Raw genomic sequence first — 25,399 nt, 5'->3', positions numbered from 1 at the left:
CTGCCTAGAGCACGACATCCAGGAACTGGCTGAGTGTCCAACATTCCAGGCACACCGAGGGGCCCTCCACCCCTGCTAAAATTCCCTCAGTTTTGGACATGTCCAGAACATGTGGACATGGTTCGCTGGTCCTCCCGCACACTTCGCACACCTGTCCTCCACCCCAAAGAATCTACGCATCCGGGCCACTGTCATGTGAGCTCGGTGAACGACCTTAAATTGGATCAGCCTGTGCCTGGCGCATGTTGCGGTCGCGTTGACTCTACTCAACGCGTCCGCCCAGAGGCCCTCCTCTATCTCTCCCCCCAGCTCCTCCTCCCACTTTTGCTTCAGCTCCTCGGTCTGCGTCTTCTCCGATCCCATAAGCTCTTTATATATGTCTGATTCACTCCTCTCTCCTATCCATCCTCGAGAAACCACCCTATCCTGAATCCCCCTCAGCGGCAGGAGTGGGAAGGTTGATACCTGTCTACGCAGAAAGTCCCGCACCTGCAGATATCGAAGTTTGTTTTCCCCCGCCAATGCAAACTTCTCCTCCAGCGCCCTCATATTCGGAAAGCTCCCCTCTATAAACATGTCCCCCATCCTCGCAATCCCCGCTCTCCGCCAAATTCAGAACCCCCCGTCCATCCTCCCCGGGGCAAACCGGTGATTATCGCAGATTGGGGACCCGACCGATGCCCCCTCTGCTCCCACATGTCTCCTCCATTGCCCCCAGACTCTCAGGGCCGCCGCCACCACTGGACTGGCGGAGTATCGCACCGGCGGGAACGGCAGAGGCGCAGTTACCAGCGCCCCCAGACTTGTGCCCTTGCAAGAAGCCGCCTCCATGCGCACCCACGCCGGCTCCCCCCCCACCAGCCACCTCCTCACCATGGCTATATTAGCTGCCCAGTAATAATTGCTGAAATTCGCCAGCCCACCCTCGCCCTGACTCCGCTCGAGCATTGCCCTCTTCACTCGCGGGTACTTGCCCCCCCCCACACAAAGCCCGCAATAGCTTTATTGATCCGCTTAAAAAAGGACCGCGGGATGAAGATGGGGAGGCATTGGAAAACGAATAGGAATCTCGGGAGGACCGTCATTTTTACCGATTGAACTCTGCCCGCCAGAGACAATGGGAGCGCATCCCATCTCCGAAATCCTCCTTCATCTGATCCACCAACTGGGCCAAGTTAAATTTGTGCAGCCTGTCCCAATCCCTCGCCACTTGGATACCCAGGTGCCTGAAACTGTCCCCTACCACTCTGAACGGCAGTCCCCCCAGTCCCCTCTCCTGACCCCCTCGCCTGGACCACAAACATCTCGCTCTTCCCCATATTGAGCTTCTACCCCGAAAACCGGCCGAATTCCCCTAAAATTCCCATAATTTCTTCCATCCCCTCCATTGGGTCTGAGACATACAAAAGTAGGTTGTCCGCATACAGCGAGACTCTGTGCTCCACCTCCCCTCGGACCAACCCCTTCCAGCCCCTTGAGGCCCTCAGAGCAATTGCCAGCAGCTCTATCGCCAGTGCAAACAGCAGTGGGGAGAGGGGGCATCCCTGTCTCGTCCCCCGGTGCAGTCTGAAATAGTCCGAAGTCGCCCTGTTTGTCCGTACACTTGCAACCGGAGCCCGGTACAGCAACCTAACCCAGTCAATAAAGCCCCTCCCAAAACCGAACCGCTCCAGCACCTCCCATAAATAATCCCACTCAACCCGGTCAAAAGCTTTCTCCGCATCCATCGCAACCACTAACTACCTCAACCTCCCTGCCTTCCCCGGGTGCATCATGATCACATTTGCAGAGAAACATTATTAAGGGAACAGATGGAAGTCTGCCTTGTGCACCACTAGGTGGGAGTGAGCATAATTGTGGCAGAGAAACAAGTGCAGATACCCGCCCTGACCACTGGGTGGTGCCAGTGTTCCGTTTTCACCACAACTCCCAGCTCTGCTGATGCTGACACAATGACAGCCACCTGCAAGTCCAGGGGCAAACAAAATGATTTTGTAAATCCTCTACCTGAACGGTTAACTTCCTGAATTTTAGACCGAACAATTCTGCGTGCGCAAATGCTTTGCAGCCTGAGCTTTTGATGAGTCTGTTTGCCCAACCCCACCAGAAGGCTATGAATCTGGCTGTTGGTTTGGGGACTGAGTGTTTGAAACAAAATTCATCTTATTATTTTTCTCTCTGTCTCTGTGTACAATGAGCCTGGGCAGGTACCCTGCCACCTGGTGGGGAGGAGCAGACTGCACCCAGACAGAGGGACACACACACACACACACAAACCAAGCCCGCAAGAGTGAGCCAGCCTTGCTCTCACTCAGAGTTCCTGGATGCAGCCCCTGGCCAGACACAGTCCTTCATGGGTTTGCTTTGGCTCCTTTCATTCCTGCATTCTTCTCTTTTTGGAAATGAGGTAAGCCTGCTCCTAACTAGATTCTCAATGTCTGCTGTGTGCTAAAGCAGGCTCCCCCAACCCTCACCCCCCCCCCCCCACCACCGCTATGTGTTAACGGTTGGTTTGCTGCTGCTGTTATTGTTGTTGTGCTTTATTGTTCAATTAATCAGCAATGTGAAGGCAGGTCCCTCTACGGCTGGGGAATAACGGCACCGGGGAGCGATGCCTTAGGCTCGCTCTGCTTCGTGATTTCCCTTCATTCCCGGGTGCTGAACAGAGCTCTCTCGTGGGTCGAATATATTGAACCGTTCGCCGGCAAGGCGTTTACTATTGTGAGCTTTAGATTTCCGTCCTCTCTCTCTCTCTCTGCGAGGTAAAATCCTGTGGCTGTGCGTCACTCGGTATCATTCACGCGTGGGACCATGTTTATGTTTCCAAAGCGAAGGCTTCTCAATTTATTCCCCTTTTTTCCCTCTCCAACGCCCCCCCCCCCCCCAACCCCACCCCCCAACCCCACCCCCTCAGCTCCCAAAACCAAAATTTGCTGTCGGTTTGAAAGCTTCCTTGCCTTTAACAAAAAAAATTAGAGTACCCAATTCATTTTTTCTTTCCAATTAAGGGGCAATTTAGTGTGGCCAATCCACCTACCCTGCACATCTTTGGGTTGCGGGGGCGAAACCCACACAAACACGGGGGGAATGTGCAAAGTCCACACGGACAGTGACCCGGGGCCGGGCTCGAACCTGGGACCTCGGCGCCGTGAGGCAGCGGTGCTAACCACTGCGCCACCCTGCCGCCCCTTAAAAGCTTCCTGGCCTTAGGGGTTGGAAAAGGAAAGAAAGAAACCGAGCATGTTAGAGATGTGGGACAAGAAGTGAAAACTCTGGAAATGCACAGCCGGAAATGCAACGTCTGAAAAGAAAATAACTGCTGAGTGTGGCCAGTGGGAAACATCCTGACAAAGGCTTTCTGTCCGATAGGTTATCCTGTCCTCCTTTGGAATGTCGAATGGTTCCAGAATGGTTTATTTTGGTTCTTATTTAAGAGCTCTTGTTGTTTTGCATTGACAAGGTGTTTGGAAGATAGGGTAAGGACCACCTGTGTGTCCCTGATTGCTTGAACCCTGTGTGAAATCAGCACGGCTAGGTCACAGGAGTGAGTTGATGATGAAAGATTAAAGTGTATTAAGCTGCAACATTTGTCTGTGTGGCTATGAGCAAAAACCCCCATTGGGGTGGGACACACACAGAGGAATTGCATCATTTCACCTGAACCGCCCCCCCCCCGCCCCCACCACCATCACCATCACCACAGCAGTCCCAATGCCTTATGGTTTTCTTCCCTCTTTCCCTGAGCATTCTGGCTCCTTCTAGGCTCAATATTACAATCCATTGAATCCCTACAATGCAGAGGGAGGCCATTCGTTCCATCGAATCCGCCCCGATCCTGCGAACGAGCACCCTGCCTAGGCGCGCTCCCCTGCCCTATCCCTGTAACCCCACCTAACCTGCACGTCTTTGAACTGAGGGAGGAAACCGGAGCACCCAGAGGAAACCCACTCAGACACGGGGGAAAAAGTGCAAACTCCACACAGATAGTCGCCCGAAGCCGGAATTGAACCCGGGTGCCTGGCGTCGTGAGGCAGCAGTGCTAACCACTGTGCCGCCCTTCATATTCTTTAAATGCAGGCAGCCTCCAGCACCCTTGCCCTCCTCCATCTGTGAGCCCAGACTATTTGACTGCAGCGAACATCACTCATTTGCACGTCCTGTTCCCCCCCAGTCCACCCACGCACACACAGAGGTCAACAGACGATGATCAGGAGTGAGAATCCTGCATGATACTTGTGTTTCTTTGCCTGAAAGTGCTGGCTTGGCACACAGCACAGCACTCTATTGTTGGCTAGAGTATCAGGGCACTGCGCAAAGCACTTCTCTCTAATGGAATATCAGAATACCGACTGCATAAAATATGAAATAACTAATGTGCCGCAATCATGCTGTACGATATAAATAATAAATGAATTAATGTATTTGGATGGAATTCCGATGAAACTTCCCGACTTCTGTTTCTTCTCTCCAGGTTGTTGGCTAAAATTAGAGTCAGCTTCTGTTGTCCAGGCAGGGAGCAGGGGAAGGAAGGGCTGTACTTTCACTGAACGCATGTGGAATGGTAAATGTATGGGCGGTGAACTCCCATTGACAAGGTGGGGAACTGTCCTTGTGAGTTTACAGCAGTGGCAAAATGTTAAAGTGCCGAGAACCTTTGGGGGACGGGCTTGTTCCCCATGGTGGCACCGACCAGGTGGTCAGCAAGAAAGAACTTGCATTTACATAGCACCTTTCACAGCATCAGGGCAGCCCCGAAGCCCAAAGCTGTTTCCAAACAATGAAGTGCTTTTCTCTGCTGTTTGAGGGGAAATCCACATTTGGCACATGGGAGTCTTTTAAGGAGCAGCTGATGGGAGTGCAGGACAGACATGTGCCAATGAAAAGGAAAGACAGGAAAGGCAGGATTCAGGTACAATGGATGACCAGGGGAATTGCGAGTCCAGTCAAAAAGAAAACCTATGCATACATGAGGTCTCGGCAACTAAAAACAGATGAAGCACTTGAAGGACACAAGGAAAGTAGAAAAGAGCTCAAACAGGGTGTTAGGATTGCAAAAAGGGGTCACTAAATGTCCTTGGCAGACAGGATTAAGGAGAATCCCAAGGCATTTTATACGTATATTAGGAACAGGAGGGTAGCTAGAGAAAGAGTTGGTCCAATCAAGGACAAAGGAGGGAAATTATGTGTAGAACCTGAGGAAGTAGGTGAGGTCCTTAATGAGTATTTTGCATTGGTGTTCACAAAGGAGAGGGACACATTGATTGGTGGTTTCTCAGAGGGATATGTAAGCACTTTGGAACAAGTTGTTATTATGAGGGAGGAAGTGTGAGGTGTGTTAAAAAGCATTAAGGTAGACAAATCCCCAGGGCCAGATGGCATCTATCCCAGATTACTGAGGGAGGCAAGAGATGAAATCGCTGGGCCTCTGACAGAAATCTTTGTGTCCTCATTGGCCACAGGTGAGATACCAGAGGATTGGAGGATAGCCAATGTTGTACCATTATTTAAGAAGGGTTGCAAGGATAGTCCAGGTAATTATAGGCCTCTGAGCTTGACGTCAGTGGTAAGGAAATTGTTGGAAAAAGCTCTCAGAGATATGGAGCTGGATTCTCCGAAAATGGGGCTATGTTCCCACGCCGGCCTAAAAACGCAAACGTTGCACTCCCGAGTTTCCTAGAAAAAAACGTTGCGATTCACTTACCTTCAGGGGGCTGGCAAGTTGGTACAAAAGATTAAATCACACAGGGTCAGGGGTGAACTAGCTGGATGGATTCAGAACGGGCTTGGCCGTAGAAGGCAGAGGGTAGCAGTGGAAGGGTGTTTTTCCGAATGGAGGTCTGTAACTAGTGGTGTTCAGCAGGGATCAGTACTGGGACCTTTGCTGTTTGTAATATATATAAATGACTTGGTCGAATATGTAGCAGTTCTGATTAGTAAGTTTGCGGATGACACTAAGATTGCTGGAGTTGCGGATCGTGATGAAGGTTGTCAGAGAATACAGCAGGATATAGATAGGCTGCAAAATTGGGTGGAGAAATGACAGATGGAATTTAACCTGGGCAAATGCGAGATGATGCATTTTGGTAGACCCAATTAAGTCAGGCGCTATAAAATAAATGGCAGAACCATCAAGAGCATAGACACCAAGATCCTTAAAAGTGGCAGCACAGGTGGAAATGGTGTAAAGAAAGCATATGGCATGCTTGCCTTCATAGGACGGGGCATCAAGTATAAAAATATCGCAAATTAAGTTACGGTTAACGAGGACGTTGGTTAGGCCCCATTTGGAATACTGTGTCCAATTCTGGCCACCACACTACCAGAAAGACGTGGCGGCTTTGGAGAGAGTACAGAAAAGGTTTACCAGGATATTGCCTGGTATGGAGGGTATTAGCAGGTCCCCACACGCCGGCGGCAAGAGAAGTACATGAGCGGCATGGCAGCACAGTGGTTAGCACAGTTGCTTCACAGCGCCAGGGTCCCAAGTTTGATTCCCGGCTTGGGTCACTGTCCGTGCGGAGTCTGCACGTTCTCCCCGTGCCTGTGTGGGTTTCCTCCGGGTGCTCCGGTTTCCTCCCACAAGTCCCGAAAGACGTGCTGTTAGGTGAATTGGACATTCTGAATTCTCCCTCCGTGTACCCGAACAGGCGCCGGAGTGTGGCGACTAGGGGATTTTCACAGAAACTTTATTGCAGTGTTAATGTAAGCCTACTTGTGACAAGGTTGTTTAAAAAAAACAGGTGTTAACATTTCGGGACGATGCACTTTCAGCGGGACAGGAGGATTGTCAGGGATGAATAGTTTTTTAAAGCACGGTGGGAAGTAGGGTGAGGGGAGGTACAGGGGATAAACAAAAGGGAAGGGGCTGTGATTGGGTGGGGGACAGGGGGGATTAAATGCAAAAAAGTGATGAGAGTACAAGAACAAAGAACAAAGAAATGTACAGCACAGGAACAGGCCCTTCGGTCCTCCAAGCCCGTGCCGACCATGCTGCCCGACTAAACTACAATCTTCTACACTTCCTGGGTCCCTATCCCTCTATTCCCATCCTATTCGTGTATTTGTCAAGATGCCCCTTAAATGTCACTATCGTCCCTGCTTCCACCACCTCCGCCAATAACGAGTTCCAGGCACCCACTACCCGCTGTGTAAAAAAACTTGCCTCATACATCTCTAAACCTTGCCCCTCGCACCTTAAACCTATGCCCCCTAGTAATTGACCCCTCTACCCTGGGGAAAAGCCTCTGACTATCCACTCTGTCTATGCCCCTCATAATTTTGTAGACCTCTATCAGGTCGCCCCTCAACCTCCGTCGTTCCAGTGAGAACAAACCGAGTTTATTCAACCGCTCCTCATAGCTAATGCCCTCCATACCAGGCAACATTCTGGTAAATCCCTTCTGCACCCTCTCTAAAGCCTCCAAATCATTCTGGTAGTGTGGCGACCAGAATTGAACACTATACTCCAAGTGTGGCCTAACTAAGGTTCTATACAGCTGCATCATGACTTGCCAATTCTTATACTCAATGCCCCGGCCAATGAAGGCAAGCATGCCGTATGCCTTCTTGACTACCTTCTCCACCTGTGTTGCCCCTTTCAGTGACCTGTGGACCTGCACACCTAGATCTCTCTGACTTTCAATACTCTTGAGGATTCTACCATTCACTGTACATTCCCTACCTGCATTAGACCTTCCAAAATGCATTACTTCACATTTGTCCGGATTAAACTCCATCTGCCATCTCTCCGCCCAAGTCTCCAAACAATCTAAATCCTGCTGTATCCTCTGACAGTCCTCATCGCTATCCGCAATTCCACCAACCTTTGTGTCGTCCGCAAACTTACTAATCAGACCAGTTACATTTTCCTCCAAATCATTTATATATATACTACAAACAGCAAAAGTCCCAGCACTGATCCCTGCGGAACACCACTGGTCACAGCCCTCCAATTAGAAAAGCATCCTTCCATTGCTACTCTCTGCCTTCGATGACCTAGCCAGTTCTGTATCCACCTTGCCAGCTCACCCCTGATCCCGTGTGATTTCACCTTTTGTACTAGTCTACCATGAGGGACCTTGTCAAAGGCCTTACTGAAGTCCATACAGACAACATCCACTGCCCTACCTGCATCAATCATCTTTGTGACCTCCTTGAAAAACTCTATCAAGTTAGTGAGACACAACCTCCCCTTCACAAAACCGTGCTGCCTCTCACTAATACGTCCATTTGCTTCCAAATGGGAGTAGATCCTGTCTCGAAGAATTCTCTCCAGTAATTTCCCCACCACTGAAGTAAGGATCACTGGCCTGTAGTTCCCTGGATTATCCTTGCTACTCTTCTTAAACAGAGGAACAACATTGGCTATTCTCTAGTCCTCCGGGACATCACCTGAAGATAGTGAGGATCCAAAGATTTCTGTCAAGGCCTCAGCAATTTCCTCTCCAGCCTCCTTCAGTATTCTGGGGTAGATCTCATCAGGCCCTGGGGACTTATCTACCTTAATATTTTTTAAGACGCCCAACACCTCGTCTTTTTGGATCTCAATGTGACCCAGGCTATCTGCACCCCCTTCTCCAGACTCAACATCTACCAATTCCTTCTCTTTGGTGAATACTGACGCAAAGTATTCATTTAGTACCTCGCCCATTTCCTCTGGCTCCACACATAGATTCCCTTGCCTATCCTTCAGTGGACCAACCCTTTCCCTGGCTACCCTCTTGCTTTTTATGTACGTGTAAAAAGCCTTGGGATTTTCCTTAACCCTTTTTGCCAATGACTTTTCGTGACCCCTTCTAGCCCTCCTGACTCCTTGCTTAAGTTCCTTCCTACTTTCCTTATATGCCACACAGGCTTCGTCTGTTCCCAGCATTTTAGCCCTGACAAATGCCTTCTTTTTCTTTTTGACGAGGCCTACAATATCTCTTGTTATCCAAGGTTCCCGAAAATTGCCGTATTTATCCTTCTTCCTCACAGGAACATGCCGGTCCTGAATTCCTTTCAACTGACACTTGGAAGCCTCCCACATGTCAGATGTTGATTTGCCCTCAAACATCCGCCCCCAATCTAGGTCCTTCAGTTCCCGCCTAATATTGTTATAATTAGCCTTCCCCCAATTTTGCACATTCACCCTAGGACCACTCTTATCCTTGTCCACCAGCACTTTAAAACTTACTGAATTGTGGTCACTGTTCCCGAAATGCTCCCCTACTGAAACTTCTACCACCTGGCCGGGCTCATTCCCCAATACCAGGTCCAGTACCGCCCGTTCCCTAGTTGGACTGTCTACATATTGTTTGAAGAAGCCCTCCTGGATGCTCCTTACAAACTCTGCCCCATCTAAGCCCCTGGCACTAAGTGAGTCCCAGTCAATATTGGGGAAGTTGAAGTCTCCCATCACCACAACCCTGTTGTTTTTACTCTTTTCCCAAATCTGTCTACCTATCTGCTCCTCTATCTCCCGCTGGCTGTTGGGAGGCCTGTAGTAAACCCCCAACATTGTGACTGCACCCTTCTTATTCCTGATCTCTACCCATATAGCCTCACTGCCCTCTGAGGTGTCCTCCCGTAGTACAGCTGTGATGTCCTCCCTAACCAGTAGCGCAACTCCGCCACCCCTTTTACATCCCCCTCTATCCCGCCTGAAACATCTAAATCCTGGAACGTTTAGCTGCCAATCCTGCCCTTCCCTCAACCAGGTCTCTGTAATGGCAACAACATCATAGTTCCAGGTACTAATCCAAGCTCGAAGTACATCTGCCTTACCCGTAGTACTTCTTGCATTAAAACATATGCACTTCAGGCCACCAGACCCGCTGTGTTCAGCAACTTCTCCCTGTCTGCTCTGCCTCAGAGCCACACTGAAAATGAAAAAATGAAAATCGCTTATTGTCACGAGTAGGCTTCAATTAAGTTACTGTGAAAAGCCCCTAGTCGCAACATTCGGGTACATGTTCGGGGAGGCTGGTACGGGAATTGAACCGTGCTGCTGGCCTGCCTTTGTCTGCTTTAAAATCCAGCGATTTAGCCCAGTGAGCTATTCCCTAGTTCTCCCTCAATGCTCTCACCTTCTGACCTATTGCTCCCGTGCCCACCCCCCCTGCCATACTAGTTTAAACTCTCCCGTGTGACACTAGCAAACCTCGTGGCCAGGATATTTATGCCTCTCTGGTTTAGATGCAACCCGTCCTTCTTATATAGGTCACACCTGCCCCGGAAGAGCTCCCAGTGGTCCAGATAATGGAAACCCTCCCTCCTACACCAGCTGTTTAGCCACGTGTTTAGATGCTCTATATTCCTATTTCTAGCCTCACTGGCACATGGCACAGGGAATAATCCCGAGATTACAACCCTAGAGGTCCTGTCTTTTAACTTTCTGCCTAGCTCCCTGAACTCCTGCTGCAGGACCTCATGCTCCTTCCTGCCTATGTCGTTAGTACCAATATGTACAATGACCTCTGCCTGTTTGCCCTCCCCCTTCAGGATGCCCTCTACCCGTTTGGAGACATCCTGAACCCTGGCACCAGGGAGGCAACATACCATCCTGGAGTCTCTTTCACGTCCACAGAAGCGCCTATCTGTGCCCCTGACTATAGAGTCCCCTATTACTATTGCTCTTCTGCGCTTTGACCCTCCCTTCTGAACATCAGAGCCAGCCGTGGTGCCACTGCTCTGGCTGCTGCTGTTTTCCCCTGATAGGCTATCCCCCCCGACAGTATCCAAAAGGGTATATCTGTTCGAGAGGGGGACAACCACAGGGGATTCCTGCACTGACTGCCTGCCCTTTCTGGTGGTCACCCATTTCTCTGCCTGCACCTTGGGTGTGACCACATTTACATAACTGCGATCTATGACGCTTTCCGCCACCTGCATGCTCCTAAGTGCATCCAACTGTTGTTCCAACCGAACCATGCGGTCTGTGAGGAGCTCCAGTTGGGTGCAGTTTCTGCAGATGAAGCCATCCGGGACGCTGGAAGCCTCCCGGACCTGCCACATCTCACAGTCAGAGCACTGCACCCCTCTAACTGATATTGCGTCAATTAATTAGTAAATTAAAGTTAAAAGTTAAAATTAAAATTACATTTTTTTTTTAAATGTTACCGTTAACTATCTGTTTCCCAGCACTAGATTTCTACTATAAATGTGAAAGCTAAATATAGTACTCTCCGATCTCTGGCTTAGATACCCCTCTAAATTATAATTAAGTAATTATGTTTAATTAGTTACCAATGCTTAATTTTTTAAATTTAGTGTAGATTCCCACCCAGCCACTCAGGTCACAGCTTTTCTGTGACATCACTTCAGTCCCCCCCCCCGCCCCCCCACACACACACAATTTGAAAAGGTAATAAAAGTGAAAATGAGTAAAAATCACTTACCTACCTTCTGAGGGTCTCAGATGTTCTCAGGTTTTCTCCCTGCTGATTAAAAGTTACAGGCCAGAAGAAAGAGAGAGAACAAAACAGTAGGGAAAAAGCACCTTCTCCCACTCTTCCCCGAATTACCTCACTGCACCAAATTACCAAGTTTCAAATTCTCACTCTGTCTGTGTCTCCTTGACCAGCGCAACGCTTACTAAGTGTGCTTTCTGTCTGTCTTTGATACAGACTTTAGGATGACTCACACTACTTAAACTTCAAAGAGAAGAATACAATGTGTACCTTTGTGCCCTGAAACAGGCCTCAGGTGACTGCCAGATAACTGCCTCTCAGCAATTAGGGTGAGGGGCAGCGTCAGCCAATCAGACACTAATCTACATTACACTTTTAACTGAAAAACAACAGAATTAGATTTATCACTTACCTTTCCTGGTTACCTCACTGCACCAAATTACCAAGTTTCAAATTCTCACTCTGTCTGTGTCTCACTCACTCAGGCTGTGTCTCCTTGACCAGCGCAAGGCAAAAGGAGATTGGGACAAATATGGAAACAAAGGTCGCTCCAGAGTAAATAAGAATATCCAATCGGGCCACAGTGGGAATGTCACTGCAGCAGTAATCCAGAGGCCCAGGTCAACATTCTGCGGACATGGGTTCAAATCCCACCATGGCAACCTATGGAATTCAAATTCAATGAATAAATCTGCAATCGGAAAGCTAATGCTGACCATGCAACGATTGTCGTAAAAAACCATCTGGTTCACTGATGTCCTCTAAGGGAAGGAAATCTGCCGTCCTTACCTGGCCTGGCCTACATGTGACTCCAGACCCACAACAATGTGGTTGACTCTTCACTGCCCTCGCACGCCAGGATGTTCAAGGGCAATTAGGGATGGGTAACAGATGCTGGCCCAGCCAGCAACGGCCGCATCCCATTAATGAATAAAGAAAAGAAACAGTACAAGGGAACAGTGGTTAAAAAGTTGGTAAACTCTTTTTAAAAAATAAATTTAGAGGACCCAATTCATTTTTTTCCAATTAAGGGGCAATTTAGCGTGGCCACCTACCCTGCACATCTTTGGGTTGTGGGGGCGAAACCCACGCAAACACGGGGAGAATGAGCAAACTCCACACGGATAGTGACCCAGAGCCGGGATCGAACCTGGGGCCTGGGCGCCGTGAGGCAGCAGTGCTAACCACTGCGCCTCCGTGCTGTTCCGACAGTGAGACACATAATATCAGGAAAGCAGGTTAAAACTTGGGATGGAGCTGCAGGCAGGGAGCTAGGGAACCTGGATGATTTTTATTGCCACCCTGTCTGGTTTTCAGTTTAAAGTCACTCCCCATGCACCCCAATCAACCAGGAATCGTCAGAGCTGAGCCTAATCCTCATTTAACATTCAGAGGTGTCTAACTTTCAATGAGTCAGCACGGTAGCGTTGTGGATAGCACAATTGCTTCACAGCTCCAGGGTCCCAGGTTCGATTCCGGCTTGGGTAACAGTCTGTGCGGAGTCTGCACATCCTCCCCGTGTGTTCGTGGGTTTCCTCCGGGTGCTCCGGTTTCCTCCCACAGTCCAAAGATGTTCAGGTTAGGTGGATTGGCCATGCTAAATTGCCCTTAGTGTCTAAAATTGCCCTTAGTGTTGGGTGGGGTTACTGGGTTATGGGGATAGGGTGGCGGTGTTGACCTTGGGTAGGGTGCTCTTTCCAAGAGCCGGTGCAGACTCGATGGGCCGAATGGCCTCCTTCTGCACTGTAAATTCTATGATATTCTATGAGTCATCTGTGGGGTGTAAGATGCCTGCCTATTAATGGTGCACAGCAAAGAGATAGCAAGATTGGAAACTGAAAATACCCTTTGATTCACGCTTGGTTAATTTATTCATTATGCAGGGCGGTTGTGGAAGAAAATCAATACAGACACAAAAGAATGAAGAGGTTGTCTGTTGAACTACTATAGGTTTGATGAACACGTATAAATAAATTCATATTACAGATTGAACAGTGCAGTGTGAATTTGGGTGTGTCATGAGGCGTGTGTGACATTTCCTTAGGTGACTCTACACACTCCACAGAAGAGATGTACCCTCCTTACAGAAATTAACTGACGTTTCTTCACGCAAGGATTACAATCAAAAGTAATGGCTGCAAAACACCTTGGGACATCCTGAGCTCATGAAATACATTGGGCGCAATTCTCCCAAGAGGAAACAAAGTCCCCTAGCGAGCACGATTAGCCATGTGTTTCCCGGCAACAGTGCCAAGAAACACATGACTGTTCAACGCGGCTCGCGTTGTGCAAGGGGCCTGAACGGGGAACACACGGCTGAGGCCGCACAGAGCCCCGTTCTGTATAGCGGAGAGCTCTGCTCGCCGGAACTCCCCATTGTAGCGAGAGATCGGGACATCATTTAAAAATGGCATCCCGATCTCCGAGGCCCCCGAAAAAATCCCCGACCTCCCTACCAGCCCGAACACAATATGGGAGGGTCTCACCCCCCCCCCCTCCGCCCCCCAGCATGCCCCATTACCCAAGCCGGGCACCCTGGCCCGATTGCATGCATGCAAAAATGCCAGCTTGGTACCTTGGCAATGCCAACATGGCAATGTCCATGCCAGCTGACAGTGCCACCTGGGCACCTTGGCAGTGCCTGGCTGGCACCAAGGTGGCACTGCCAGGGTGCCAGGTGGCACCAGCAGTGCCAGGACAACACCCTGCCCAAAGGGCATGCAGCTGGGGGTCTCCGATCCACTTGGAGACCCCCACGAGTGCCGATCCACAAACGGGGACCAGTGCTGGACGGCGCTCGCGGAGGTCTCCCACGTGAAGGGGGTGAATCCCAAAGCTTCAGGCATCCCGGGAATCATTAGGGTGAGGCTCCTCAGGAATCTGCACATCACAGTGGGCGGGATTCATATCGCAATATCTTGCAAGATCGCGTTGGATCTCGTGAGGCGTGGCGAGCCAATTAGATTCTGGGGAGCACGGTCTCCCGACTGTCAACGACCTCGCTGTGCCGCGGCCGATGGATCGCCCCCTTTGTATTAAAATGGATAGCATCTTCTCTCTGGCAGCTTCCCCCATTTACAACAAAGAGGGAAGTTGACCAAGAACACTAATTAGCATTTTTAATGTTTGTCAACCATTTATTTGGGTTCCTTTGTGTGTAACGGAAGCCCATCCTCCATTGTATGGCAAAAACAGGGCTCCAAATCTAAATAAACAAAGGTTTGACAAAACATCACGACCACTGCCTAGATTATAAAATTGGTGATTCTGAGATCTAGTCCCCCTCAGCGGGGAGCTGCACTCACAGCGAATGTGTCTGCAGAGATTGTGGGTGTCCATCACTTTGTCAGGTTCAGTACTGGAACATCAGATCCCCGAAACGCAATCCCTACATCTGTCATCTCCGGCTCGGAACATGTAATCATCCCTAAAGCTTGCGAATTTTGAAACGCCAAGCGTTCCATTGGGATCTTGGTGAGGTTTGTTATTCCAGAACGATGAGATGGAAAGGTCTCCTGATCATCTTGAGATCTTGCGATGGGAAGAAAATGGACAACGGTCCAAGATAGTCATGGACCTCTGACGGTTTCTGGACAAGGGTAGAAGCATTGAGATCACAAATACAGCCTTAAGGGGGCAGCGCGGTGGCGCAGTGGTTAGCACTGCTGCCTCACGAGGTCCCAGGTTCGATTCTGGCTCTGGGTCACTGTCCGTGTGGAGTTTGACCATTGTCCTTGTGTTTGCGTGGGTTTCGCCCCCACACGCCAAAGATGTGCAAGGTAGATGGATTGGCCATGCTAAATTGTCCCTTAATTGTAAACAATGAATTGGGTACTCTAAATTTAAAAAAATACAGACTTAAACACACTGTAGCATGCAATATTTTAACTGATATACGTTCGTATGTTTGCCTATTTCTATTCTTTGTTTCCCTTGTTGGAAAAACACAACGTAGAGTTCACTGGGTGGGAATATGCAGCCCAGGCACTTAGCTTGAACCTTCTCTCAAGTCTTCCAATCTCGTGCACCTCTGCACATTCTGATACCACATGGAAAATACTCGTAACACTGAATGATGTCAAACTGCAGCTGCTAATGGTGATTGAGTCATTTCCATTATCGACAATTAAAGCAGCTGTGTTGTTCTGCGTCAATGTCTTGTTTGACAATAATTTGCCACAGATTAACTGCTATAGCCTGGCATATAAAAACACATCCAAGATTGGCCTGGCTGTCCTTCTTACTGTAACTTTCAAGAGGGGGCTGGATGTTTGAAGGAAAAGGGCCCCGAGGGATAGGTGGACTGGGACCAACTGGAATGCTCTTCGAAAGAGTTGGTGCAGAATCGACGGGCCAAATGGCCTCCTTCGGCATTGTGCGGGACAGGAAGAAAGGAAATTCAAGCAGACAAAGATACAGTTCACTTCTAATCATACATACTTTCTAGGTTGTCATTGCATGTCACAGCTGATGTGAGATTGATTGGTGCCGAGTGAAATTTGCAGATGGTAAAATTCAAATTATATTTGTTGGCTACAAAATACCATCTGGTCTCCAGCAGAAAGCCCTGGGTCCTTCAGTGTTCACACATCCACGTGCACAGCTCTGTCTCCTGAGTGGAATTTCATTGAAAGCAAAGTATGTTCATTAAGGTTTTACATTTTAGCAAATGATGCAATAAAATTACAACATAAATGAATGCACCGCCATACGCAAGAAAAAACCCAGCGCAACGTACACTGAGCAGAGAGGGACAGGAGAACAACATGATAACCGGCTCGATACAATCATTAGGCATAACTAGGTGCCTATACAGCCCCGCCAGGGACTGAGGGAGAAACAGGGTGAGGCCATGAAAGATGTGGTAAAATGGTGCACATCCTCCCACACTGCGCAAGCTCGCAATCACCACGGGAATTCAGGATATATTTTCAGGATATATTTTCTGCGCCATGCTCGGGTGCTCACCAAACGTACATCTCCCCCAACTCCCGCAGTACAAAAGGCACCAACGACCTCCACAGCCTCCTCTCCTCGGATACCAGGCCCGTCTGCACCCATGCAGAAGCCAAGAACGGAACCTTCCTGTCCACCCTTACAATACACGAAAACCCCAGTTCTAAAGGGATGTTACGTACATACCACACAATGCAACGTAATCCCAATCTCAGGCCCAGTGCGGAATCAACGCCATTCCATACAATTGTGCAGACACGATCAACTGCTGGATGTTTGGAATGTGTTCAAACATTCAGGGCCTCCCAACGAAGAAGGCAAAGGGAGAACTAACCACAGGATAACAAGCGATTAGGACCCACCCAAGGCTCCGTATTACCCTGGCGCCCGCCCAGCACTCACCAATGAAGAAGAGAACAGGCCACTTAATCACACAAGGAAGTGTCCCACCTCCCCGCAGGGGGACAACGGGATATTCACCGAAGCCAAGGACTCTGCTCATTTCCAGGCCCCTGAGCACCGAAGAAGCGAAACCCAACCTCTCGGGATGTCCTTAATAAGGGCCTTCGAGAAGGGCCCCAGGGACAAGCGGGTACCAGTCGCAGCACCGGACCTGGCCTAGCCCAGCACATCCCAACCCACAGTAAACTATACCCCCAGGAGCTCCAGCACACCCCAAAACCTGCACCCCAGCCGGATCCACACCTCCCCCACCCCCATCCGGGGCAATTCACCACCCTCACTTACACTAATAAGAAAAAATGAAAATCGGTCCAGCCCCAGACGGGGAGACCACATCCTGAGGAGAAGAAGAATCGTCAAGACACCCAACATTGGGCGCCCTGGGAGGGGGTCCGATTCCCTCCTCCCCGGTATATCCGGGGGAACCTCCCCATAACCACTGGACCGGACCAGGATTAGAAACCGCAATGAGGTTACTGTGAAAAGCCCCTCGCTGCCACATTCCGGAGCCTGTTCGGCTACACTGAGGGAGAATTCAGAATGTCCAATTCACCAAACAGCACGTCTTTCGGGACTTGTGGGAGCAAACCAGAGCACCCGGAGGGAACCCCCGCAGACACCGGGAGAACGTGCAGACTCCGCACAGACAAAAGGAATCGAACCCAGGCCCCTGGAAAATGGTGGCCATAAAATGTACCAATTTCTACCCCTGCAATTGGAACATTCTGTCAGTAGAAACACTTTAGTATCGTCACTAGAAAGGTACAATCACAGTGTTACCTGGTCACAAAGACAGTTTCCCTTATTACTGTGACCATGGAAACCTTGGGCTGGATTCTCCGACGTAGGGATTCTCCGTTACGCCAGCAGCGCACCCACACCCGAGGATTTCCCGAGGGCGTGGGGCTGCCCACAATGGAAAGCCCCCATTGGCTGGCTGGTAGGGTGGACAATCCCGCGACTGGTGGGCACGGTGGCGCAGTGGTTAGCACTGCTGCCTCTCGGCGTTGAGGTCCCAGGTTCGATCCCGGCTCGGGGTCACTGTCCGTGTGGAGTTTGCACATTCTCCCCGTGTCTGCGTGGGTCTCACCCCCACAACCCAAAGATGTGCAGGCTAGGTGGATTGGCCACGCTAAATTGCCCCTTAATTGGAAAAAATGAATTGGGCACTCTAAATTTAAAAAAAAAAATTCTGTGACCATGGGAACTGGCAATAGAATTGGATAAAAAGGGAAAGTTTTGCAAGATGTTAAAATAGGGGCTAAATTGTGCATCCTGGCCAGGTCATACCCTGGATTTCCAACCCCGCCACCTGAACGGTACTCTGCATCTTGACTCTCATACTCAATGCCGTGGGAGGTGAATATTATTATTTGTGTATATTCTTGATATGGTTATCTGTGACAGCTACACTGTCATTGCTTCAGCTCGTTGCTTTTGATTTTGTATTAGTATGAAGGAAAATTTAATTTAGCGGATAACCTTTCAGCGTCAATTCTTGAAAGACATTTTGAATCTGTAGCTCTTTCACCCGCTGTCAGAGGTGTTTGATATCCTGCATTCGCCTCGCAGAATCGGCAGAGCGGAGCGGATCTCCTATTCTAGAGATTGAGCCAGGAGCTGGTTCTGATTCATGCTGAATTGGGAGGGAAACCGAATCAGACGCAGGAAGGACTTTGAAGAATAAGGGCAGGCAAACACGGAAAATATCGGTCAATCTCAGCAGGTCTGACAGCATCTGTGGAGAGAAATGGGAGCTAAAGTTTTGAGTCTGGTTGACCCTTTCTCAAAACACGACGGTGAAGGAGGGTAGTATACAGGACCTTCATGAAGCTTTCGGGCAACATGTGCCAGAGGAGACTCCGCCTCACCAGGGACGACTGTGTGTCCCCTGTGCCACATCCTTGTCGACACCTATGTAAGACTGCTGTTCATCGATTGCAGCTCCATTTAAACACCATTGTCCCGACAAGACTAATAACCAAACTCTGCAATCTTGGACTTGACCCCTCCCTGTGCAGCTGCATCCTTGACTTCTGCACCAACAGACCGCAATCGGTCAGGATAGGCAACAGCACCTCCTCCACAATAGTCCTCAACACCGGGGGCCCGCAAGGATGTGTGCTCAGTCCTCCCTATACACACATGCCTGTGTGGCAAGATTTAACTCCCAACTCAGTCTGTAAGTTTGCGGATGATATGACTGTGGTGGGCCGTATCTCCAACAACGACGAATCAGACTATAGGAGGGAGATAAATCACTTGGTTGCATGCAAACAACCTCTCTCTAAATGTCGGAAAGACCAAGGAACTGATCATCGACTTCAGGAAGCGCAGCACGACACACACTCCCGTCTGCATCAATGGCTCCGAAGTGGAGATGGTCGATAGCTTTAAGTTCCTGGGGTCACCATCACCAACAGTCTGTCCTGGTCCACTCACTTTGATGCAGTCAAGAAAGCCCAACAACGTCTCTACTTCCCGCGGAAGCTAAAGAAATTTGGCATGTCTGCATCGACTCTCACAAACGTCTACAGATGTGCGATAGAGAGCATCCTGTCCGGCTGCATCACAGCCTGGTATGGCAACTGCTCAGTCCAAGATCGCACGAAACAGCAGAGTGTGGCGAACTCAGCCCAGCCCATCACGCAAGCTTACCACCCCCACATTGATTCTGTATACACCTCCCGCTGCCTCAGGAAGGCAGGCAGCATTATCAGAGACCCCTCCCACCCAGGCATTGCCTTCTTCCAGACCCTTCCATCAGGCAGAAGGTACAGAAGTCTGAAGACTCACACATCCAGACATAGGAACAGCTTCTTCCCCACAGCTACAAAACTCCTCAACGACTCCCCCTCGGACTGATCTGTTCCCTGTAAGAACACTATTCACGCCGCCCTATGCTGCACTTGCTCTTCAATTTGCTTTGTTTGGCCCCTTGTTCCGCACTGTAACCAATCACTCTTCATCGATGTGCCATTTGTCAATGTTCTCTGTTGATTATTCTCTTTGTCCACTCTGTACGTACTGTGTACGTTCCCTCGGCTGCAGAAAAATACTTTTCACTGTACTTTGGTACATGTGACAATAAATCAAATCAAATCAAATCAACTTGGCGCCACATGGCGGCAGAGGACTCCCGTTCCCTGTTCTGTCAAGGTCACGGCAGCTCCCAATTTTTACGCAATGGGATCGTTCCAAGGCTCCATGAGTGACCCGTGTGGCATGCTGCTGGTGTCCGCCCATAAGTGCATCTGTGAAGTCACGATCCACTCTATGCTCGGGCTGTGGACTTTATTCATTTTGAGCTGGAGCAGGCCCAGCTTAGACGAGAGAGCTATGGGCGTCGGCAACAAATCTGGTCTGCTACAGGTGCAGGGGGCGATCGACTGTGCCCATGTTGCTCTACACGTCTCGTGGCATCAGGGAATTCCTTTCGTAAACAAGAAGGGGTTCCACTCTCTCAATGTGCAGCTGGTGTGTGAGCACCAGATGTGATTCATGTGCATGCGTTCCAGGGAGCCCGCATGACTGCCCCTCCTTGGGCAGTCGCAGATCCTTAGCATTTTCGAGGTGCAGGGATGGCTTGTAGAGGATGAGGGCATTCGTTGAGGTTTTGGTTGATGCCACCAGAGCGGAGGCCAGAGATTGCCGCAGAGGCCTTGTACAATGAAGTTCACAGCGCCAATTGATCTGCGATAGAGCAGCGCATCGGCCTCCTGACGATGTGCTTCCGCTGCCTTGACAGGTCTGGTGGGGCTCTCCAGTACAGTCCCAGAGGGTCTCCCGCATCATGGTGGTCTGCTGTGCGCTACAGAGCCTGGCTCTGCAGCAGAGCAACGCCCTTCATGAGGAAGACCTCGGGGAACAGCACAAGTCCTCGGATGAGGGTGCCGTTCAGGGAGGAAGTTGAGGGAGAGGCTGCCGAGGACCCGGAAGATGGAGGCCAGGCAGGACAGGGGTGCGCATGGTCAGGAAGGGTAGGGACGTCCTCATCCCCTCCTGCTTCCTGGAGTAGGATCAACATGTTGTCTGACAGCGCAACACGGCCCCCCCCCCCCCCCCCCCCCCCCCCCCCAGCCCCCCCCAGCACGTTGTGACCCCTCATCTTACTCATCAGGGTGGCTGGGACTGGGGACTCCTTGAGTGCCTGCTGCCCAGTCAATGCAGGAGGGCGATGACGACTCGCAGTGAGGAATGGTCTGTGATGCTCCTCAATTATTGCCTGACTCCTACCTGTCTGCGGCCAGCAAGCAAACTCTCCGGCTTGTGTCCGAGTGAGGTTCGGCTCCACATTACTTTGTCCCTTAGCTCTGAAGGGGGGATTAGTGGCGAGGGTCTCGTGTTCACTGAATCTTGCCTGAGTCCTATCACTGTGAGTGACGCATTCACACTGAGAGGGCCTAACCGTCTGGCAGGCATTGAAGGTCAGTGAGAAGAACATTATCCTGATGGTGAGAAGCACTCTGCCACTGGGAGGAGGCTTCAAGAATGTGGGGCGTGCAGGTGGTGAAGAACAATAATGTTTAATTCAGTGTCAAATGCAGATGTTACAAGTGATAATGACCCCCAACTACCTCCGCCTATCATCAGCCACCCTCTGCCCTCCCTGCAATTCCTTCCACTATATCTGGGTGTGTTCCCAGGGTGCCGATCAGAGTTGGAGGCGGCCTGCTGCCTCCCACGCCCTGCGGCCTGATATGCCCTGGGCGTGCCTCTGGAGGGCTGGGGCCTGGAGGGCCCCGGCCTACTTTTGGGCGGCACTGATGCTGTCACATCACCCTGTTCTGTCCCCTGCGTCTGTTTCGCGGCAGTCTCGGGAGCGGGGGCAATCAGCTGGTCACTCTCAGGGTCTCTCGGGAGGAAGGCCCCGGGATGTACTCCGGTGAATCTCCTCCCTCCGGGTGCTCGTGGGCCCCTGGGTTAGTCCATGTGATGGAGGGGCAGCTGGAGTGAACTCCAGAAGCTTCAATGTTATCTGGCGCTGCCATCCTGGTGGCCCGTCATTCCCTGCACCATGGTGTTAAACCCCTCAGCCCTGATCCTCAGGGGCTGAGCCATGCTTCGGAGTTCTCCCGTCATGGATCTGGCCTCTTGCCCCAGGCTTCCCACTGCAGGCGCCACCCTTGCAGTGTTGGTCTGGGTGCCAGGCAATGTTGGCAACCCTGTGACTGAAGGCTTTGGGTCTCCTCCATTCGGCCTTCTAGTCACAGGGATGTCGCTGACAGCCCCTCCTGTTATTCCAGGCTCTGTCTTTGCATCTCCAGCAGCTGAGGGCTGGACGTGTCCAGAGGCCCGGCACCCGGCACCCAGCTGGGGCACAGTTGAGTCCTGGGATCCAGCAGATCTCCGACTAATCAATCGCTGGGTCATTCCTGACTCCACCTGAGTTGCTTCAGAAGCCCCGTGGTGCTCACCAGATAGTGACCCAGAAGCCTGCCTGCTCAGTCCAAAGATGCGCAGGCTAGGTGGATTGGCCATGCTAAGTTGCCCCTAAGTGCCCAAAGGTTAGGTGGGGTAATGGGGATAGGTTGGAGGAATGGGCCCAGATAACTTGTTCTTTCAGAAGCTTGGTGCAGACCCGATGGCCCTCCTGGCCCAGTGTAGGGATTCTATGATTCTAAGTTCGCCCACCAAGGTGTGTATCTGCGATGGTGGATGGTGTGTGTGATAGCTGTGATACTTAATCCATGTCCTCCGAGATCTCCTCCAAGGCGGTGTTGAGGGCGCACGGTGGGGCCACTGCTGGTCGATGGGCCTGGCTCTTCGTTTGATATTCCCGCAAGGCAAGGGACATAGTTTTAGTACATTCCCTGGTCAAGGGTTTGGACTATGCAGAACTCACTTGATACCGATCACCTGGATTAAGGTGTAGTGGTTCCTCACTTTTCTGTCGCAGGCCCACCTTGCTCTCAGCACTGGCCCGTCCCTGTGAGCTCCAGGGCTCTCCTCATGCGGAATCAGGATCCTCAGCATCCCGCCGCCCACCTTCTCTCGCTCCTGGCGGTTGTGGGTGAGCCCTCTCCTGTCGAACACAAATGTGGATAATTTGAGCTGGACACCTAACGGGTCAGAGATCCATGACACCTGGCATGTGTGGGCACTGCGCGTAAGCAGGGAGGGGTTCTGACGAGGAGTGCCGGGGGTTTGAGGATGCTGGTGGGAGGGAGGGAGCTGGAACCCTGCGAGGTGGCGGCATGAGGGATCGAGCTGACATTCCGAGGGGGTGACGGAAAGGGGGGAGTGCAGCGAGGAGACAGGGAGCACTTACCCTGGCCGATCGGAGTAGGCACACCCGTCCTCCTGGTCAGGCGGCCGGCACTGACCAGTGCTGCCACGTATCCCAGGCGGGAGTGGTCACCCCGCTGGAGGGCCGTTTGCCAGTCCGAGGGTATATTGTCACCCGCCTCTCCTCCACGGCGTCCTGCAAATGGCTGAGGGCTCCCTCTGTGATCGAGGGGCTCGTTTCCTGGCTGCCATCTGCCTGGCTTGAATGAGAGTGATTCCTGTGGAGCTGTTTAACGGCAGCACCCACTTCCTTGAAGTGCCCGACGACCCCGGGGCTGGGCCAATCAGACCCTTTGCTCCTCGGGTGCAGCGCTTTCCACCTGGGGAGAACATATTTGTTCAAAGTGCCTGAATATCGAGGTTCGGACTGCAGCACCGAAGCCGACGGGATTCACACTGATTTTATCGCCGAAAATGATGCTGTCATTTTTCTGATTCGCTCCCACATTTATGGCTCATTGGTCACCAGCAAAAATACGGGAGAGAAATGGCCTGTGATTGGAGGGGCAATTCTTTGAAGAATCTTTAACTTTACTCACCGACATTTTAAACGTCGGGTCCATGGGCTGGATAGAGAGGCCTGACGAAGTGGGTAGTGACCCATGGGCCACGTGTTGGACAAGCCCGATCCACAGGATGCGCTGCAGCTACCCGCCAAGCTCCCTCCGACAGCACTTGCAAACCTCTGTCACCTAGGACAAGGGCAGCAGACGAATAGGAACACCACCACTTGCAACTTCCCCTCCAAGCTACACAGCATCCGGACTGGGCACTTGTTATACCGTCAATTCACTGTGAGACCGTGAGAACGAGTGAACATTAGGCTTTGTTATCCATGAACTCGCCTGCCAGAGTCGGCTGTACAAATGAGTGCCACCCACAGGTGGCCGGTCTATATATGGCCCCGGTGAGGGCGATGCCAGAGGCGGAGCCCACCGGGGTTCCAGGACAGTACCTGGAAATACACCGTATCATCACTTCCAGGTCATAGGTCACAGCATTATACAGACAGCTCATGCATTAGGTGAATACATTCACCACATTCACCCCCTGTTAAAAAAATCAAGTCCAGCAGGGGTGACGTGGGGTCATTAAATATTCAGTCTGTCTGGAGGCCGGATCGTTCTTTTAGACTCCTCAGCTCTGGCGATGCGGCGGGCACGGTTGTTGCAGATGGTGACTCCGGGGGCGTTGTGGCTGGAGCTTGAGTCTCAGTCCGGCATGTCGGAGACGGTTGGGGGGTGGGGGTAGGCAGGGGGTTGGTGGGTGGCGGCAGTGCCAGCGCGGGACAATACAGGAGACCCAGGGGCGTAAGGGGCGCAGGGGATGGCGGTAGGCAGTGGGGAGGGGGGAAACCAGCTGACGTCAGGTCTCGTAGGGAGACCGTATCTTGCCGTCCGTCCTGGTGCGCGATGTAGGCGTACTGGGGGTTGGCGTGCAGCAGCTGGACCCTCTCGACCAGGGGGTCGGTCTTATGGCTCCACATGTGCCTCTGGAGAAGGTCAGGTCCCGGAGTTGTCAGCCAAGGTGGAAGCGAGACCCCGGAGATGGACTTCCTAGGGAAGAGAAACAAGCGGTCGTGTGGGGTCTCGTTCGTGGCTGTGCAGAGGAGCGATCTAATGGATTGGAGGGCGTCGAGGAGGACCTGCTGCCAGCGGGGGATCAGGAAACTTCTAGACCGGAGGGCCAGAAGGACGGCCTTCCATACCGTCACGTTCTCCCTCTCCACCTGTCCGTTTCCCTGCGGGCTATAGCTCGTAGTCCTGCTCGAGGCGATGCCTTTGCTGAGCAGGTACTGACGTAGCTCATTGCTCATGAACTATGTGCCCCGGTCGCTGTGGACGTACGCAGGGAAACCAAACAGCGTGAAGATGCTGTGCAGTGTTTTTATCACAGTGGTCGAGGTCATGTCGGGGCAGGGGACAGCAAAGGGGAAGCGGGAGTACTCGTCAACGACGGTTAGAAAGTATATATTACGGTTGGAGGAGGGGAGGGGCCCTTTGAAGTCAATACTTAGGCGCTCAAAGGGCCGGGAGGCCTTTACCAGGCGGGCCTTGTCTGGCCGGTAGAGGTGTGGTTTGCACTCCGCACAGACTTGGCAGTCCCTGGTCATGGCCTTGACCTCCTCGGTGGAGGAGGGCAGATTGCGGGCCTTAATAAAGTGGGTAAGCCGGGTGACCCCCGGGTGACAGAGGTCATCGTGGATAGCCCAAAGTCAGTCATCTTGCGCGCTGGCGCATGTGCCGCGGGATAGGGCATCTGGCGGCTCGTTGGGCTTCCCAGGACGATACTTGATATCGTAA

The 25,399-nt window shown here is 51.4% G+C and overlaps 1 protein-coding gene across 1 annotated transcript in view; it reads left to right on the top strand.

The window, feature by feature from the left end:
- The first annotated feature begins 2,258 nt into the window (after window positions 1-2,258).
- The window catches only part of apc2 (APC regulator of WNT signaling pathway 2), a 227,767-nt gene continuing 204,626 nt past the window's right edge, over window positions 2,259-25,399 (top strand). Inside the window, exon 1 of the mRNA XM_072482138.1 lies at window positions 2,259-2,407. Coding sequence (XP_072338239.1) covers window positions 2,354-2,407 — 54 coding nt within the window. The 5' untranslated portion in view covers window positions 2,259-2,353. The remainder of the gene's footprint in view (window positions 2,408-25,399) is intronic.

This window comes from Scyliorhinus torazame, chromosome 18 (genome assembly GCF_047496885.1).
Source record: "Scyliorhinus torazame isolate Kashiwa2021f chromosome 18, sScyTor2.1, whole genome shotgun sequence".
In the NCBI taxonomy this organism is placed as follows: Eukaryota; Metazoa; Chordata; class Chondrichthyes; order Carcharhiniformes; family Scyliorhinidae; genus Scyliorhinus; species Scyliorhinus torazame.
Note: the sequence above shows the minus strand (reverse complement) of the source record. Positions and strands in the feature narration are given on the sequence as shown.